A 21,536-nucleotide genomic window follows, 5' to 3' on the forward strand; every position below is an offset into this window, starting at 1 on the left:
AAAGCATAAGATTGCGAAAAATTGCTAAGTATGAAACAGAAATAAAGAACCGCTCAAAAGGCGGACAAAATTTTCATTAATAAGACCGCTCAAAAGGCGGCCGAAATATTTACAAAACCGCGCAAACAGGCGGCTTCAAAATAAGAACAGAAAAAGAAAAGTACAATAAAAGCTAAGTAAAAGGAAAGCTGATAAAAGGAAAGCTTGAAAGCTGAGCAGACGGTTGCTGGAGGACCTGAGCTCTATTTAGCCGTATCATCTTTTGACCTTTTTGACCGTATCCTCCGTAGGCTTATCCCCTTTGGCCGGTCAGGGACGGACGCTTCACCCGATGGCTTTTCAGCACCATCGTCCGCCCCTTCCTCCTCCTCATCTCCCTCTTCTTCCTCCTCGTCCTCTCCGGACTCGGGGGAAGTGACAATCAGCTCCGGAGGAGTTTGGCCGGCCTTCTTTGCCTCCTCCCTGAGGCAGACGTAGTTCAAGCGCTTGGTAAAGCGCTCCTCATAGTAAGCCGCCTCACCATCGGCCACCATCAGTTCGAAGGCATCAAAGAAGTATGCCTTAAGCCGCTCCTCAGCATTTTGCTCTATGCGGACAACGTCTTCAGCGCTGGGCGGCCGAAGGGCTTTAAGCCGCTCAGTCAAGTCCGAGACGGACTTCTTCAAGGTTTCCACCTCAGCTTTCAGCGCGTCCGCTTCATCCAGAGCAGACTTAAGGTTGGCCTGGGCCAAGGTCAACTCACTCTTTAGAGCCTCAGAAGCCTCAAATCCCTGCTTCCACCTTTCTTTCTCCAGGACGGCCTCGTCCCTCTCTACTCTCATGGCCTCCATGGCCAAACTCTCCTGTTCGAGAGCTTTGCCCAGTTTGACCAGGTCCTCAGTTTGTCGCGCCGCCTTGTCGGACAGCGCTGTGATCTGGGTCTCCAGATGGACCATTTGAAGGGCGGCCGTCCCAGTTACAACGTCCTCGGCCTTCCTCACCTCGAGCCAGGCTTGCTTCAGCCGCTCGTTCTCTTTATCCTTCCAATCTAGGAACGCGTTCAGGCGGAGGAAGAGCTGCGGACAGAAGAAGGAGAATTAGTTAAATAAAGAGAAAAATATGCTAAGTGTTGGAAAGAAGAGTGTGATGTAAGGAAGACGTACCTCGGCGCTGCAGTTGAGCATAGGGCCGAGGAACCCTTCGTTCATTCCCCGCAGCTTGTCTCGCTGCGCCTGGGGAACTGCACGGACCATGGCCTCGCGCATCACTTTCCTGTCCGCGCCAGTAAGTGACTAGCCGGGCAACCTCATTTGCATCTCCTCTAAGATATCTGCGGACGACCATGAAAAAAGGTCAGCTAAAATGTACAAGTAAATCAAGGCGTACAAGAATAAAGAAAGGAAAAACTAACCAGTGGAGAAGCTTGGAGGAGAGAGATTGACGGGAGGGGGCGGCAGTGGTGCGTCCCCCTCATTTCCTAAACGGCCAGCGGCATCACTGGCCGACTGACTGTCTTTTAACCAGTCAGATTTTGGAACTACCTCGACATTCGGAGTCGAGGTGGGGCCGGTCGTTTTTTCCGGGGACGACTTACCCCCATCGTCCATAGGGACGGACGCGTCATGGACCTGATCAGCAACAGGATCCATGGACTTGGAGACCTCGCTTTGTACCAGCCGAGGTTGTTTTCCTTTAGACTGCGTTGGAGCAGTCTGCGACTTTGTCTTGGCCGCGGATTTTGAAGAAGGCTTGGTGGCGACCGTCTTCCTTCTCTTCGATGCGTTAGCATCTGGAGTTGAAGAAGTCGGCTGCTTCCTCCTTGCCCTTGGTGTGGGGGTGGCCTGTCAAAAATACAAGTAAACTTGTTAGAAAAAGGCACAAGACAAAAAATTTGTCAGTGTCCGTGTAAAATTGGGAAGGAGCTCCGTTCCAATATGCCTGAACGGACGAAGAACGTCCGCTCAAACTCAGGAAGAAAGCTCCTCTCAATACATCAAGGCGGACAACTGGAAAAGAAAAACTCAGAAAATTGAACAAGTATTTACCTCCTTGGCTTGCTCGTACATCTTGCGACGAGCCTTGTAACGAGCCAAGTCCACTTTGGACATCTCCACTTCGCCCTTTTGTTTAGCGTCAAGCATAGCGTACGCCTCCGCTGCAAAAAGAAGAAGAAAGTGTTAGAATAATTTTCTAAGTAAAAGCTTATGTGCGTACAAAAAGTTTATATCTAGGCGTCCACCTTGGGGTAAGTTCTGGTATAGGCCGTACGCAGACATAAAGGTAGTATCCCTAAGCCAACTGGATAAAAGAACCTAGTGGCGAGGAACACGTTCAGTCTTGTTACCCCGCTTGACCCTAGTAACCTTGAAGTACTCGAGTTGGTATTCTTGGCTGGGATGGACGGACGGCTTGTCAGGTTTGTGATCCCCGCGTCCGAGTTGGATAGGCTCAGGATTGCACCTATTCATTCGCAAATTGAACTCCACGTCCTTAGTCTTGACGCGGTAGAAACGGTGCTTCCAGTCCCTCCATTTGCTGACACGGTCGACCACCACCATATATCTCTGTTCGAACTCAAGATGAGCCAACCGTCCGTGTCCTTCTCCAGCCGTATCAGTGAGTGCATCTCACAGGAAACGGCAAAGTCCGGCTCGAAGCCCTTGCAGATGCACGTCACCAAATACCCAAAAATATTTAACCAACTGTTTGGCGTCAGTTGGAAAAGGCCAATGTCATACTCGTCCAGTAACGTCCGGACAAAAGGGTGAAGGGGAAAGCGGAGGCCCACATCCAGAGCGGCCCTATACACGCAAAAGGCCCTTTTGCGCGGCTTCTCTTCCTCCCAGGGTGGCACAGCAATTGCCTTCCTGGGGACTTGAATATCAAACCCCTCCCCAAGATGGAGGGATTCCTTGTACTTCTCAAATTTATGACCCAAAAACTTCAAGGTCGTGTTACCTACCGTACAGGCGTACGGGTCCCTGAAGCTGTCAATATTGGCGACGTCCTCCTCAGCCGCCGCCTCGCCTTCGGCCTCACCTTCGGCCGTCTCACCTTCGGCCTCTTTCTCAACTTCTTCTTCTTCCACTAGGTGAGAAGGAGCACTCCCAAACTCTGAAGACAGCACCCTATCCAGGTCTGCTGCCTCGGCCGAGCTTCGACCTCTAGAGCTGAGTACGCCTATAGGGGAAGTGGCGTCCTCTTCGACTAAGGGACGTTTGCCCTTGTCCTTGGCAGCGTCCGCCTCATTTCCCGAAGGAGGGGCGCTGCGAATAGGCAGAGCGGACGGTTCTCTGATTGAGATTCTCGTCCTTGGTCTGTCCGCTCTGCCCTGTTGGAGCAGAGGTTGAGAAGAAGTGGGGACGGACGAACCAGCAGCGTCCGCCCCAGACTGGGAAGGATGGTCATTGCGAAGTACCAGCTCGGCCTCATCCATGACCGTGCTGGCATATTGAGGGAACCTAAGTTCTGGGATTGGAGCGGACGAGGCGCCTTGAGCTCTTTGGCGTTCCTCAAAAGATGAAGTGACCTCCACGGCCAAGTGATGAGAGCCAGTGGAGGTAGTTGTCTGTGTGGTGGAGGCGGTCTCCACATCAGTGTTGCTTGGGTTGTTCGGGTTATAAGGGACCCTAGGGTGAACCAGACTAACGTCTGGGTTCCTGGCCGCATAAAGCTCACGCGTACGCATGGTTCTAGCCATATTCGCGTGTAGGGATAGAGAAGAACAAGTGGGGTGAGTACGTACGCACTAGACATAGACTCACTCCAAGGAGGAGACAACTCTTCTCCGTCCACTCTAGACTCCTCAGTCCCAGGCGAACGGCCGGCCTCATGAGGAGAGTCGGACGAAGCCGAGTATGGATCCAGAATTGAAATAAAAAAATACAAGTAAAAGTAAAGAAAGAAGTTGTAGGCGGCCTACCTTTGTACGTGTTGAAAACCTTGAAAATGTTCTAGGTGTTCTTGAAGATTGACCGGAAAACTCAAAAAATGCCCGGAAAACTCAAACTCACGACGGCGCTCTTGAAGATTTAGGGGGAGGATAATTTTCTCTCTCTAAAATGCTCTGCCTTCTCTCTAGAATTCACAATTGAGTAAAGTGTGGAAATGAGATTTTACCTCCCATATTTATAGAATGAATTTGTGGGGGCAAAATGGTAAAACCATCTTTCCCGCCTAAACATTCAAACGGTAACTCTTTGAGAAATTACTGGAAGAAAGAGACGGATGGCGTTAGGGTTTCGTCAATTCATATGGAGATTCAGACGGACAACTGACGGCACGTCTAAGTTGGTTGAATCACAAATTCAAGAATTTGCACCTCCAACACTTAGTCTCTAGAGCTCTCAAATAACCTAATTGTGAAATTGCGTCCGCCCAACTCCCAGACGTTTAGTCCAAAAAGAGATTTCAGACGGACGCAACCTGCTTAGAGTGCCAGAGTGTACGCCTGTGTTTGAGGACGTCCAGTCCAAAATATGTGGACGTTCAGGTGAGCAAGGAAATAAGCTCACCCCAGAATATGAGGACGTCCAGTCCAAAATATGTGGACGTTCAGGTGAGCAAGGAAATAAGCTCACCCCAGAGTATGAGGACGTCCAGTCCAAAATACGTGGACGTCTAGATGGGCAAGAAAACAAGATCATTCCAGACTATGAGGACGTCCAGAGAAGAATATGTGGACGTCCAAGGTAGCAAAGAGAAATCTCAGTCCAAAGTATATGGATGTCCAGAGCAGATGGGAGGTAAACCCAACCTAGAATACATGGACGTCCAGATGGAGGATCAGAGGAGGCGTCCGGTAAGCGTACGAGCCACCCCCTCTGAGGGGCAAATGTTTAGGGTAAAATTACCCCAAATACGTGGCCCAATCTCATAGTGACACGTGGACCAATAAGAAGGCGACACGTGTCCCTATTAGAAGGCAACACGTGTCCTCTTGATAGGGTGACACGTGTCAGCTGCCCTCAGCGTATAATGGAACATCGGAAAGAGAAAAGGCCTTTATTACATCAGGCCCAAATCCCGAGAAAAACCCTTGAAAGCTGCAAAACGGCGCCCTCCTATGACACGTGGCGGTCTCTGATTGCGCAGCCAATCACATCACGGAATTCTAGGGTATAAACCCTAAAGGGGCACATGTTCCCACCCCTATAAATACCCCAATCATTTATGATGGGAGGGGTGGATTGTGACATAACATTAAAAAAAGCACTTAAAGAGCTCCAACTTCTCTCTAGCTTTTCCGATTACCGATCTCTAACTTGATCGTCGGAGGCGAATATTCCGGCAAAGGAATATTCGTTGTTTTGCAGGTGTCCACGTCTCGTTGCCAGGAGAACGTGACCAATATCCAAGGTGTTCACAAAATACCCCGAAACACACCTCTTAATCCAAATCCGCTTATTTAATTACCTTTTCAGTAAAAACCTTAGCCTTTGCATCCCTTAGGGTCCACCATCTTAATTATCCTCGGCTCTTCTTGTCTAACTATTAACTTCGCCTTCCTTCAAACGAATAGTCATTACCGGTGTTGGGTGACCACACTCTCTCCCGGAATAATGAAGTCTCATTATAAAAAAAAAAAATAATAATAAAAAAAAAAACCTTACAAGGTCCAATAATTTGCTCACAATTTAAAAAATAAATATCAACCTGGATTGTTCGAAGAGCATACGCATCCTCGTATCAAATTTCTTCACCAAGTCAATCACGTCACCTATTAGAATACGAGTTCATTTAACCTTTTACGTCTAAAATAACGCAGCCACTACAAACCACAAAAAGCCACAAATATACTCCGTATTATAATTAAAACCGCACCATTCAGTTGACCGCCCATTCATCTCCTTGCATACATATTAACTCCATATTCACCCAAAAAAAACACAGTAGCAATTTTCCAATTTTCTTCAATTTCAAAGAAGAAAAAAAAAAAAAACCAGAATCCCAAAAAACTACCATAATTCCATAATCATGTGCTGCTGTGACGGTGATTGCAGGCCATTGGGTTTCTTATTGGGCCTTCCTTTCGCTTTCTTATCCCTCCTCCTCTCCATTGTCGGCATAATCATTTGGATCGTCGGGTAATTTATCAATATATTTTATTTAATTTTTAGAATAATTGTAGTTGAAATTTGAGTTTTAATTTGATTTATGTTGTATTGAAACTTTGATTTTATTTTGGCAGATTGACGTTGAGTTGCATATGCCCGTGCTGTTTGTGTGTGACAGTGTTAGTGGAATTGGCACTTGAATTGATCAAAGCTCCTATTCATGTCATGGAGTGGTTCACTTCTAAGATCCCTTGCTAATTTTTATTATTATTATTGTTATTACTTTTTATTTTTTAATTTCAAGTTTAATTTTAGTTTTATGATTTTTGTTAATTTCAATAATTAAATTTCTGGGGTTCTGTGTATTTTGGTGATCAAGATGATTTTTGACTTGTGTATTGTTCATAATATGGATTCTTTTCCGGAGTAAGTTGTGCTGTACTTTTGTGATTTACTAAGCTTTTAGTTTGTATCTTTTATTTGGTCAAAATGTTGCACATTATTTTCCGGACGTTAATTTGCTGTACACTTTCAACTTATTATACTCAATTTTGTTAGTAGGCGTTTTTCTCTGCATCATATATGTACTCAGTGTAGGACTAGTACTTACGCTAATAGTGTAATTTGAACTCTAAGATGTGACAAGTCTAATGATTATATTGCGACCCATTTGAGTTGTGACAAAGGTAGTATCATCATGTACAAATTGATGATTATATTGGTAGTATAATTTGAACTCGTAATTTGAAGACTTAATTGGGACGCAGTTGAGGACTTGAAGTAATACTACCTCCGTTACATATTAGTTGCAACTTTGGGGATTATTTGTGAGAGATAAAATATTCCAAAGTTGCAACTAATATGTAACGGAGTTAGCATGTGAATTTTGAGAGTTCGGTTAGGTAGCCAATACCGTTATTAATCAGCTGAGTTTGTTGAATGTTTGGGTAGATTTCAGTGGTTGGATGCCGTGCTAGTGGTTAATTTAGGTGAACCAAACTTAATTTTGTCAAGTAAGTAGTTGGCATACCGGTAAAGAAGATTTAGGCACCAATTGTTCCTAAACACTATGCTAGTTTGAATTTGCATCATGTTTCTTTATAAGATTAAATACTTTAGGATTAGGTTGGGTAGTTTTAATGTACTACTCCCTCCGTTTTTAAATATTTGCTCCATTTCTCCATGCGCGGAGTTTTAGGAGAAATTGGAGAAAGTGATAAAAAATGGTGGTAGTGGAGTTGGTAGAAGAATAAAAAAATTGTAAAAAGCAAAAGTAGTGGAGAAATTAAAAGAGAGAGAATATGAAATTAATACAATATGATATTTGTTGGGTCCACTAGGTGAGAGAATTGAGTTAAATATTGTAAAACCTTACCAAATAAGGAAATTTTAAAAACGGCCGAATAAAGAAAGTGGAGCAAGTATTTAAAAACGGAGGGAGTATTAAGGTTAATGTACTACACAGAATAATCACTTTTTATTCTCGTTTGTGAGAAACATTTATTATTGGTTGGGTCAAATTGTGTCAAGGGCCTCCAAGTAGGGTTTGGGTTTCATATCAGGTAAGGTATTAGTTTAGTTTTGTTAGATCTATATTGTAAACATGTGAGACATTGGCTCGTAAGGGATGGAGTTGAGGAGGAAGATTTTTGTCGATAACTACACAGAATAATCACATTTGATTCATGTAGCCGACTCCGATCCACTTATGGGATTAAGGCTTTAAACATGTCCCAAATAATATTTGACGTATTTGGTAGGAGTTATCATATGACTTTGAAGGTACCGATCCACTTATATATGGGATTAAGGCTTTAAACATGTCCCAAATAATATTTGTCGTAGTTGATAGGAGTTTCATCATATGACTTTGAAGGTATAGATTCATATCCGTAGCTAGATTGTTTTACATGTGAGAGGTCTTAATCTAATAAGGCCGTTATTCTTACTAGAGAGAGAGAAAAAAAATGTTGTGTCACATATTGTTTCACTTTTTTGACCTTCATAATATAAGCTTTATTTAGATTGAGGTGTTTGCAATTGGTCTAACTAAACCCAAGCCTAAATATGTACTGTAGATTGATACTTCCTTTTTATATCTAGATATTTTGTAAGAGAACAATCATAAAGAGAGTAACCCATCGTTTTGGTTCTTGACTATAATTTCATCTCCATTTCCACCAAACATTATCTACAAGGATAGTGATGTTACAACTAATTACGTAGTATATGGCACATGGACCATGTGAGTTTGAAGCATTGATGGGATCATTTTTGGTGGACCTCACTCAAATAATTCGTAGCCTTTCTTCGTTAAATTCTTGTACTTTTGATTAAACTAAAGGAGGCTGTATTATGATGCAACCTAGCTTTATCTTTGTTAATTTTTGAAGACTTCTGTTTCCCTTTTTTTTTTTTTTTTTTTTTTTTTTTTTTTTTTTTTTTTTTTTTTTTGTCTCTGATAGTGTTGGATGTCACTGTCTATTATGGTTTAGTGTGTGCATTTAGTCAAATTTCAATTAATTTAATGGTTTGATTAATTAAGGGGATAATGCATATGTAAATAAATCTTGTTTAAGGCGATTTTACATAAAAAAATTTTAAATTTTTTTATTTGAAATAAAAGTTTACCTTAATTTAATTAATGTAAGATGGTCAATTTAAGGGTAATTTAACAATTGTTACGGTAACTTTAATCTCTCTCTCTCTCCTTTTTTTTTTTTTTTTTGACAAAAGCAAAGAACTTTAATCTCTTTAAGAGTAACTTATTATTTGTACTCCCCCCGTATTTTATTACTTGCTTCATTATTCCATACACGATGTTTTAAGTAAAATAATTTACACTATGTTCAATCAAATCATGGCAGATATTATAGTTAATTTTATTTACGTTTATTTTTCGTTGGAAAGCATTATTAATTGGTGAACAATTCTGGCCCAACTTTGATCAAATTAAAAATCTGAGCAAATCAAATTTCTAAAACTTAAACCAGATCGAAGATAGCCTATTTGCTACTTTTTGCATTGGAACAGATTGAAGGCCAGCATAAATTTTAGAGCACGACGAGTTCATAGATAGGACTTAGGCGTACTAATTATGTATGTAATTTCCATTTATTTTCTCTTATTTGCCCATTAACATGTGAAATTATAAGCTAATTTAGATCCTATATACATTTTCTGTTATAAAATAAAGAAAAGAAAGAATAGTAAAATACAAGAGGAAGATGGAAGTGTTAATCATAGTTCATTTCTTCATTAGGCACTACCTATATATATATATATACATGAGGACATAATAACTCTCCAAGAGCAATAAAGAGTCATTATAAGCAAGGGTTACAAATGGAATACAATAAGTTGAAAGGAGTTACGGAAGTAATAATGCCTAGGAGGTTACAATGTTATACATAATGGACATACATTATTATATTTCATAACACTCCCCCTTGGATGTCCATTATTGAAGATTGTGCCTCGTTAAAACCTTACTAGGAAAAACCCTGTGGGATAAAAACCTAGTGAAGGAAAAAGAGTACATCATTCTTCATAATACGCTTGAGATGCTACCTCGTTAAAAACCTTACTAGGAAAACCTAGTGGGACAAAACCATAGTTAAGGGAAAAAGAGTGTAGCACGTATTTTCTCCCCCTGAATTTTATATCATTTCATATCTTCAATGCAAGCAGCAAAAATTCACAGACAGTTGGTATTCCAAAATTTATCTTGAATTTTCAAATCTTCACTTGAATTGTTCAATTGTCTTCATTCCATCTACCTTATAAGAATAATACACATAGAATAATGTAATGATGTAAATATCTCTTTCTTAAGAGCCAATGTTTTTCTCGAAATGTCGAATACGTATATCTTGATGATAACCTCATTTTAGATTAAACAAATTTTCTCGTACAAACATAGGTTACGGTTCTTATCTATATATATATATGTATTTGATTTGTACCTTCTTCTGGAGGTCATTAATAGTTAAAAGTTCATCAATATTTGATATTCATGAATATTTGATGATGCATTGTCCTCTTAAATCATATACGTAGTATATCTATATCATTCATATCATTATCAAATTGGAATCAATAATATAAAGCATCAGACTCATTGCATCGTCATTGGTTCTTGGGGACCAAGATGAAATTATACAAATAAGTATGTCATTGTACTTATGTATACATTTTATATTGAATATGAAATTGGTCTTGCAAATTCAAAAATAAGACTTTTCACGCCAACTTAGCTATGCTCAAACTCCAGGCTGAGACATCATTTACTTAGTCAAAAATAATCTTTAAGAGTTTTATTCTTTACAAAATCTCATCAATATTCAAAAGTAAATTTGAAAGATATAGACATATAAATATATGTATATAAGTTCTTCAAGAACTCTTCTTGATCGCATATGCATGGTTCATAACATGCTATCAGAAAATCATTATCCCAATGGATTTTGACTCTCTTTTTATAAACTTTTATAAAACTTGCAAATATTCATACTATAATTGGTGTGTATATTCATTCATATCAAAATTCATAATTAGGAAACAATAATAAATAATGTCTTGATATGCAATATGAAATGTAGGGCTGTCTAAATAAAGTAAAATTATATAATGATAAATATGCATATATGACAAATGATGTATTTATCTACTTCCTAAACATGCATATGAATGTAAGACTAAAAAAAACAAAAATGCAAAACATTGTACAATGTGGACTTAAGAATCCATATATCATTGGACTTCAGGTCCATGAGCTCATTCTCATAATCATAATTATGTCGACATAAAAATGGACGTATAAGATCCCCTCTTCACAAGTCCATTAGTAAGTGCATATTGAAAATTATATCGGTTCCATCGTATACCGGTATCATAAAAATTCTTTCATGTATTATTAGCAAGTTTATAAGTGATTATATCTGAATGCTTACTTCTTCCATATACTTTGCTCATATTTTAGGCCATGCATCTTATATAATTGAGATATCTATTTCACTTTTGGGGTATCCCATACAATATTATTTCATCAATGTCTTATGCTCTTCAAAATTATCAACTGCACTATCTTGCCATATATCATATCTTAATTAATATTGGAACCGATTATATAATCTACACTTCAGGTGTAAGTATTCACGTAAACGTTGACAAGATTTATCTCAAAGTATGCACATAATATCACTATAACCAATATGTATATTCTACGCCTCTGAATGAGTGGCCTGGTAACTGAATGCAAATCAAATCATAGAGTTATGTAAAACATATCTTGATAATGTATAAATAAAAGTTGGCATGTAATAAACTTTTCAAATTACCAATTATGGGGATCAAGTAATAATCAAATTTTGCCAACTTATTCTAGCTTTTCTCCTCCCTAAGTTGGTAAAATATATCAAATATAGGGGCATTGAATTTTTGACCAACTTATAATATAATTTCATGTGCAATAAATTTCATCCTTTAGGAGAACCATAGACTACAAATTTTTATCTCTTCCGGAGAATAATGTAACTTTCAAGTACATTTTTGATAAATATTATATACTTCGTATAATTTTATTTGTTCTCTTCAGGAGATCATTTCAATATAATCAATGGGGAGCCATGAATTGTGCAGTTATTTCTTTTTGTTATTTTATTTCTTATGTGTTGACATGCTATAGCCCCGATCAAGAGATTAATTAATAAAACACTTGTATATAATACCACCATATGGTGATCTTTAGTTACTTTTAATATTCACACATACAAGCTAAGTTATTTTGTTAAGCTTCAAAACACTTAATGCTTGACTACATGTAAGATATTGTGATGAACTTCTGGTCACCTAGTTATTACTTGTTTGCATATACCTCGTTCAAATCCAATATTTATCTCTTGATTTTATTTTTCAAATTCAACTATGAAAAATCACATGATTCAGATATTGTTCAATCAAAAATGTTATGTCTTGCCTTTCAATTCATATTATACATGTGACATAAGATATATAAAGTCAACACATTATTTCTTCACTTCAAATAAAACTTCTAGTTTTCATACTAGGTATTTTAACCACTGATGGCCTAATTATCCAATAATTCTTCCAAATCTGATCTCTCATTATTCTAACAATGTGATCACTTTATACAAATTGTTCATTCATGGCCATGTATATGATGCGATATAAGAATGTCATATAGTTTTTCAGCAAGACATATACAATCGACTAATTATACTATATTTGATGATTCTAGGATGTCAATGAACAACCTTGATACATATCAAATTTATTGATCAAACATATTTTACTCTTCAAGAGCATCCTATATATAATCTTGGCATATACCATCGTTACTTATATAACTATTCTTAACTATGCCTTATTGATGTAAACAATGATATTTGTTCATATCTATCTTCAGGATAGTGTCATGGTAAATAAACCATTAATATAACACAATATTACTCATGTGCAAGGATTACTTAAAATAAGGTAATCTCCCCCTAAACCTTACATATCAGGAGCGAAAATTCAACAACCCTTTAAAATGCCTTGCACCATTTAATTCTTTTAATATCTTGACAACATCATGTATCAAGTAAAGTATTCATATACACAAATTGTAAAACTTATTATATTAAGATTTATATGTGTGCTTAGATTTAATAATTCAAACAATTGAAACTCTTACATGTTCCTCGTGTTCAATTGCATCAATCATTGAATCATTACAATTGCTTATTAGCATGGGTATAGTATAACAAATAGATTAATCAAGTTAATTTGCTATATGAGTCATATACGGACTCTCATAGTCAGTTTCTTAAAATCATAAAATAATCTATCATTATCAATCAGATAACCTTTGCTCTCATTTGAATTGCTCATGACTTTCAAATGAATTGCAATTAAGAAATATCATACAACCATGCTCAATTGTTATCTTTTCTAATTAATAATCTCACATTCACTTCTGGGAATGAGTATATACGTAGTTGGTTGTAATTATGAACAAACATTCATATTTCACTATTTTGTTCATTTAACAATAGATAACATGTCGGTTATCTAAAATAAACTTGCTTAAAATTATTTCATTAATATTATGTCTACAAGATCATAATAATTCATTCCATGAAAGCAAGAGTATATTATTGTCAATAAATTTTAGAAACTTATGTTAACATTCATAGTCATTTCTTTCTTGTACTACTCCATAGGAAATCGCATAACTTTTCCTCTGTAATAATTGCATAATTCAATAGCACTTTGTCGTACTTCACTATACACTATGACTCAATGAACAATTTTCTACCCAACGAAAATTAGAGGCATGTATATGGTATAATCATGAAATCATCTTGATATAATTAGAGGTAGGCTCTTAAAGTTCAATTTAAAGCACAATATATATGACATAAAAACCAAACTAATACGAAATATATATGCTTCAAACAAGTAGGAGTAACTTAAAAAAAAAAAAAAAAAAAATTATGCAACTCATATTATATAATCTTACTGCTATATGAAGTACATGATTATATAGCAATCTAATATATGTGCCAAAACCAAATTAAACAAGAAAGCTTGTAATTAACTAGAAATACATTATAATATGCAATTCAAATATAACTTGCCGCAAATAAGAACGAAAAACTTAACAATCTATCAAAACATATGGCATCTTAAATTAATAAACAATAAATATAAAAATTGTAGGAGTGAGATTTGATTTATGGTACATAACTTACCAATGTTTAGGATTTAAGAATAAATAATTGCAATTAATTAAAACTTAAATCATAATAAACATACACATAAGACATATAGTTCAAATTGTTGATTATGCCACATTGAAGTTCAAAGAATATGTACGTATAATAAGTCAAACAAATTCAATTGTAAATCAAAGACAATCTTTTTCTAACGCTTTTATTAGCATAATCTACGTTAGGAATATATATAGTGCAAACTTTCCTTATTGATACATATATGATATTGTCAAGAGATCAAACAAATAGCGTCATGAATCAACTGGAGCAAATAGCATCATGAATCAATTGGAACAAATTACAAATTTCCTGATCATATTTAACAAAGGACGTAACAACTAACAAGTATTAGAAGAATCAAAGGAACTGTAAATCAACAAGCCCCACACAAACAAATAAGCTATCATAGAAGTCTTCCTCTTAACACACTCACCAAGGTGAGTTACTCTTAACTGTCAAACCCATAATCAAATTATCAAACCCCACATAACATAACAAAAACAATACGACAAAAATATATAAAATGTATTAAAAGGGCCTATATTTTGTGAAAATAAAATTCAATATAATAAATGAAATAAGGAACTTCCATGTTAATCATAATGACTTCATGATACTTCCCTGTTAACCGCTAGAAATTCTTGATCCATTAATTTGTAGGGTGTTTCTTGCTATTCATATACCCATGTTTTAACAGCAATCTTATGATTTCTTTCTCTTTGATTGTAATTGAATTCTAATCTTAATCGGTGTTTAGAGCTTTGGTGCTGATAACGTGTTATAAAATAAAGAAAAGAAAGAATAGTAAAATACAAGAGGAAGATGGAACTGTTAATCATAGTTCATTTCTTCATTAGGCACTACCTATATATATATATATATATATATATATATATATATATATATATATATATATATATATATATATATATATATATATACATGAGGACATAATAACTCTCCAAGAGCAATAAAGAGTCATTATAAGCAAGGGTTACAAATGGAATACAATAAGTTGAAAGGAGTTACGGAAGTAATAATGCCTAGGAGGTTACAATGTTATACATAATGGACATACATTATTATATTTCATAACATTTTCAACGTATTAAAGTTAATTTAACAATAAATAATCTTAATGAACTCCCTCCATTTCAAAATAATGTCCCATTAAATTGGACACATAGTTTCAATTAAGTTATTTTAATAAATTAAAAAAATATGCACGTGGGTTGTATATGTGAGTGGTGGCCTGGTGGGTTTAAGAGAGAGAAGTAACATTAGATGTGAGTACAGGTGACCGTCAGATATTTACTTATGAGAAATAATACTTTGAGACATCTATTTTGAAATGCAGCCTATGAAAAATGAGACATTTGTTTTAAAACGAATAGAGTATACAGTATAATACGAATAACTAATCTAATCTAATATATATAAATAAAGTAGGCATTTTTGGAGAGCATTCGGCACGCCACATAAGCAAAGGTATATTTTTGACCAATTAAAAATTAGAATTCTATTTTATTTTAGAATTAAAAAATTCACTTGCCACCTAAATAAAAGCGACGAATGAGATTTAAGAAATTTGTCACGTAGTTAAAAACAACGAATAATGATTTATGAGGATTTAATTTATTTAAAAAACTAAAATTTATCTTTTAAAAAAATCATCTTTAGATATAGGATTTATATATCTAAGATAATCTTTATAGTGTTTATGATAAGAAATAAAAATTATTTTTAAATTGTAATTAGATTAAAATTTGTGATGCCTACCACTATAAATTGACGTATTCTACGACACACATAAAATCTCATATCAATACAAAACCAAATCAAGCGAATTTTGTGTCCGTTTTAGGTCATCAATGGTTGCGTAATTCTTAGTTTAATTTTTTAAATTTCATGTGTTAAATGTATATTTTGTGATTATTGCTTACATTGTGTTTATTTGGAAAACTAATGATTATATGTTTATGTTTTGTTTATTGAATTTTGTTTTTACATGTAGATCTAATTAAATCAGAGAATTAAATTCAATCAAAAATGATTGGAAAATCAAAGTACAAAGATGTATTATATCTTTATAAATCGTTTACATTTTAAAAATTTCTTATAAACCTTTTTAGTTTTTATTAATTAATTTTATGATTATTTTTTTTTTTTTTTTTTTTTTTTTTTTTTTTTTTTGTGATTTAGGTAGCATAATCAAGCCATCAAATTAACTTAATTTTTATTTTTAATTACAGGATGATTGTGTTCATGCCTCAATTAAAGCTAACTTTGTAGCTTTTCGTCCAAAATAAATTGAAAGAAAAGTTTACGCCATTAGATACTTTTCAATCATTTTAAATAAGAAGCAATATCGCACGCATTGTTAGTGACAACAAAATAATGATTTAATTTTTTAAAATATTATTTTTCGGGGAAATTGAGGATGATGATAAAATTCCAATGCATAGATCTAGATTTGATTTTGTACAATTAAAATTTTTAGATCAATTTCACAACAATTTTTCACTTCCGGTAAATATATAATGATTTAATTTTTTAAAATATTATTGTTCGGGCAATTGAGGATGAAGATAAAATTCCAATGCATATATCTAGATTTGATTTTGTACAATTAAAATTTTTAGATCAATTTCACAACAATTTTTCACTTCCGGCAAATATATACATTGATTTCTTTTATAAGACTATAAAGATTAATTTTATGTAAATTTTATTTTTGCTAACATGTTTTATTTATCCATTTTGATTAGATGGAAAAGATATGGGTGTGAACGAAGTTGGTGATTCTATCTATAGTATACATGATTTTATTATTTTTTATTATTTTTATCTTTTAAAAAACAACGAATAATGATTTAGGATTTAAATTATTTAAAAATAAAAAAATATCGTTTCATATTAAAGATTTTATCCTAATATGTAACAGATAAAATATCACATTTACAAATTTTTTTTTGAAAGATATCATATTTACAAGTTATTCATATTTTTAAATTCAGTTGTCATATAATTAACAACCACAATAAAACACAAAACAACAATTAAAAAAAAGTCGAATCATAAATTACATTTAAAAAAAAAAAAAACTTTTGTAATAGGCAACAACACTTTAATTAAAATATTATGTGTTTTTTTTGTCTACAAATATTAGATAGTAAAATAAATCAAATAATTAAAAAAAAAAATAGAATCTATACGAAAATATATTTTCTTGAGATTTATATATGAAAAAACCGTGCATCGCACGGGCTTTCATCTAGTATATATATATAAAGGGGAGTTTTTTCCCGAGTTTTTTGGGAGTCACGTAGGATCTAATTTTCTTAGCGCGCCATGTAGGATTATAAATCTTAGTAATAGTCAATTAAATAAGAGATTATTAATTTCTTTTAGAATTAAATAATTCAAATGCCACGTAAGCAAAATTGGCGAATGAGATTTTTAAGTTTTAAATAATTTAATATTAAATATTATCTTTTAATATTAAGAATTTTATCTAAATATATAACAAATTTTAGCTCATGGGAAAAAAAAATAAAAAAATAAAAAGATAAAAAAATAAAAAATAAATAAAATTAAACAAACCGTGCATCGCACGGGCTTCATCTAATTATACATGATTGAGAATATAATGCGCAAGCTAGGAGAACTAGCGTTTGTATGTGGGATAATTATTGGTCCTAGATACATTTTGCGAAGGGAAAATAATCCAATTTAGTAGACTAATCATATTGGCTCTAATTGCTTTGGATAATAACATCGCTAGAGATTATCATTAGAGGATACAAACCATTGAGTCAGTCGTGCAAGTCTTGATCGATGAGGATCAAATGGCTTCATGGCTTTTGGATCAAATGTGATTATACTTGAAACACTTTCGTTATTAACTTTTTTCTTTGTTTTTGAAAGAACTTTTGTTATTGCTTAGTTTAACTTTGTAAACATCAAGTATAACTAAATTAACTTGAAACACTTAATTAGCTTGTAGAAGAAGAACGAGATTTGGCTAAGGTTTGGATTGATACCTTATGTTCAATACAATGCTAAATTTGAACAAATTTTTTTTTACTACTGTATTATTTTGTCTAACATCATAAACTTGTATTCCATAATTCCATTTTACTATAGTTTATTCACGATACTAGGAATCACTACATAACTTCACACATTATCCTGATTACCTGATACAAAAGTAACTAAACCCAAAAAAACCCAAAAGCAGACTTCTTACAAAAGACTTGCATTATAAATTACTACTAACTTATTTTCTAACTTATTCAGAATTTCTTTCTATCTTGATGCTCAAGCTTCTTCTCCTTGACTTCAGTTTGCTGCCCTGTTGCTGGCCCTGCTCCAGCAACAAGATTAGTAGTGTGCTGTGCAATCTCAACTATAGTTTCGCCTATTGCACCGAGAACTCCCCCTTTCTCTGTTATTATCTCGCCACCTTCTCCCACTTTTGATGCTCCGTCCTTGACCGTCTCCTTGGCTTCCTGGAGCATTTCCGTGACTCCGGTACCAGGTGAAGATCCCATCACTCCTCTTCCTATGCCCTTCACCTTCTCCGCGCCTTTTTGGATCATACCGGTAACTCCTCCACCTCCGGTAACTCCTCCACTTCTGGTAACTCCCTCAGTTTCGTAGAACGTTTCGGTGCCTCCACCACCGGGTGAAGATCCCATCACTCCTCTTCCCATGTCCTTGACCTTATGTGCACCTTTTTGGAGCATACCGGTAACTCCTTCACCAGACGAAGGTTGATTATCTCCCTGCATATAGAATTTTGTAATGTTAAAGCAAGTAATTCTTATACTATACTAATAATCAAACTAATACATTGATTGTAAAATGTACCGCATCATAGTATGTGTGCTTCTCTTCTTTGTATATTTCGGCCTCAGTCTTCTTCCTAGCAGTGTAATCTGCAAGTTTTTCTCCGGTTCCAACAGCCATGTCTTTTGCCATAACTACTGGCTTCTCAGCAAGTTCAGTAGCCTTATGCGCAGCAGTTGCTACCGCGTCCTTTGCCTTCCAAACCACCCCGCCTGCCATCTTCGTAGCCTCTACTGCAGCCTCTGTAGTGTAATGTGCAGCTCCCCACCCAGCAACCACAGCCTGATCCTTCACCTCTTCGGCTACCTTTCCTGCATAACCAGCTGCAGTTTTACCAGTCTGCAATGCAACATCCTTCGCAGCCACCGCCTTTTCTCCCACATAACCTGCAACGGTCTTTGTGGTGCCGACTGTAGTATCTTTGGCTTGTACTGCCTTTTCCCCTGTGTATTCCATGGACTTTTGGCCTGCAGACATGGCTGCATCTTTAGCTTGTACCGCCTTTTCCCCAGTGTATTCCATGGACTTTTGGCCTGCAGTCATGGCTGCATCTTTAGCTTGTACCGCCTTTTCCCCTGTGTATTCCATGGACTTTTGGCCTGCAGCTATGGCTGCATCTTTTGCTTGTCTCGCTTTCTCTGCAGCTGTCTGAACCACTGGACGAGCGGTCTCTGATACGTATTGGGTTGTTACCCCAACTCCTGCACGGGCTTTTTCTTGAGCCTTCGATCCCAATTCAGATGCCTTCTCTGCTGTTGCCCCTAATCCATGTTTTGCTGCTTCTTTGGCTTCCCAAGCTGCATTTGCTGCATCTTCCTTTGCTTTCCCGTACCTTTTTTAGCATTATAAAACCAACATGTCAAAACAATATGAAATGCTTAATTTTTTTTTTTCTACTATATCAAAACTCCCTAATGATTCATCTTTTACTAACCATACTAAAAGACATCTTACAATGTTGTACTTGTCTTATGTTTCGAAGTAGTTTGCAACTTTTTTTCCTCAAAAAAAAAAAAAAAAAAAAAAAAGAAAGAAAAAAGGCTAGGTTGTAACTTCAATAGTTATGTACAACTATGTTATCAGTAGTTTAGTACCTTATGCACTCAATAAAAGTCAGACAGCTTCTACAATTACAAAATTTAAGAACTGTATTATAATATTCTGTAGTCAAGCTAATATTTTAGATTACTTACCAATCCTCTAAAAATTATCTGTTTCCAGATAACACATTTTTAACATGTTCGACCACAAAAAATTGTAAATTTGTAATGTAGTACAATTTATGTGTGTGTGTGTGTGTGTGTGTTTTTTTTTTTTTTTTTTTTTTTTTTTTTTTTTTTTGACAGCCAATTTATGTGATTAGAAACACTAATAAATTAATAATGCAATGTTCGTTAAAAGGTATAACATTAACATAAAGTCATTAATCATACATAGTCCGTGCTTATTTATTTACTTGATAGTTTATAAATATAAAATAACAAACATTATACTGGATATAGCGTGACCAATGTGTGCAGATATTCAAATTCATTGTTTTCCAAACATTAGAATTAAATCAATAACATAATATACTTCCTACAAATACATGATCAAACTTCAATAGTTCATTATGCATAATACTCAAAAAACTTCATAAAACAATAATACATGTAAATATATGAGAATAATACCTTTCTTGAGCAGCTTGAACAGCATCAATAGAGTTTTGTTGAGCAGTCTGCCTATATTTGGAAATCTCTTCCAAAGACTCTGTCTCTTGCTTCAGTTTTTCATCATACTTTCTTCCTATCACAGCTTTTTCTTGCACTCCTCTTCCCCTCTCCATTCCCACATCTTCTTTCATCTCAAACTTCCCCACCAAAGTCGGCCCTCTCCCCGATCCATGGCTCGTATCCCTTCCCGCCGCTACACCATGGCTCGTGTCCCTTCCCCCCGCCTGCCATCCCACACCATGGCTCGTGTCCCTTCCCCCCGCCTGCTTCGACACACCATGGATCGTATCCCTCCCCACCGCTTGCTTCGATACACCATGGCTCGTATCCTTTCGCGCTTGCTCCTGATTAGATGATCCTCTCTGCTGCTGAACACCACTTCCAAACTCAAGTCCACCAACTCTATTAGTAAGTGACTCAAACTCAGTACTCTCAATGTCTCTCATCTGCTGCTGACGAGACTGTGTCAGCCCACCTCCACCTCCTCGGGGTTGGGCCTGGCCCATTCCAATGTGAGTGGTCCCACTCTCTCTCGTGTGCTGCTGCTGCTGAGTATGACCTCCACCTCCGCCTCCGCCACCGGCATGGCCAACACCAATGACAACCGTAGTACTCCCTCCTTTACCAGCACTCCTCCTTTCGGCTTCCACAGTCGCGGCTGCCGCGACAGCGGAGTCCGTAGCCTTATGAGCTAGCTCTTCAAACTGAGTAGCTCGTTTAGGCACAAGGTTTTGCTCAACTTGCAACTTTCTCTCTTGTGTTGTGTTGTCTCTTCTCTGCTGCTGTTGTGAAGCCATTGATGTTTTTCTTCAGTGTTATTACTTCTCTTTTGCTCTTTCTTTCTTACAAGTCAAGTCTTTTATTGTGTATTGTATTTTTGGTATAGAAATCACAAAAACAAAGGGGGCTTAAATATGTATATATATAAGAAGTAGATCAGATTTAACTATAATTTAATTAAATTAATGACATTGTTCGGTTGATATATGGTTGGTCGGTTGAAGAGGATGAAGATGAATAGAAGTAAGATGACATGTGGTGAAAAGGAGGAATGTGAAGAGGTGACTAAGCAGGATAGAATGGTAAACATGTGTCACAAAGAGTGTTTGGATCAAGTTAAGAAAGAGTTGTGGCAAAGTTTACTTAGAGAAGTAGAT

The 21,536-nt window shown here is 35.9% G+C and overlaps 1 protein-coding gene across 1 annotated transcript; it reads right to left on the reverse strand.

The window, feature by feature from the left end:
• Positions 1-18,063: 18,063 nt before the first annotated feature.
• LOC145619766 (uncharacterized) lies at positions 18,064-21,466 on the reverse strand. The gene is made up of 4 exons (XM_081674462.1): positions 20,338-21,466; positions 18,686-19,496; positions 18,538-18,600; positions 18,064-18,384 (listed from the first exon to the last, which is right to left on the reverse strand). The coding sequence occupies exons 1-4, from the start codon at positions 21,174-21,176 to the stop codon at positions 18,109-18,111; spliced, it is 1,989 nt and encodes a 662-aa protein (XP_081530588.1). The 5' UTR covers positions 21,177-21,466; the 3' UTR covers positions 18,064-18,108.
• Positions 21,467-21,536: the final 70 nt, after the last annotated feature.

Source organism: Chenopodium album, chromosome 27, assembly GCF_948465745.1.
Source record: "Chenopodium album chromosome 27, dcCheAlbu1.1, whole genome shotgun sequence".
NCBI classification, from domain to species: Eukaryota; Viridiplantae; Streptophyta; class Magnoliopsida; order Caryophyllales; family Amaranthaceae; genus Chenopodium; species Chenopodium album.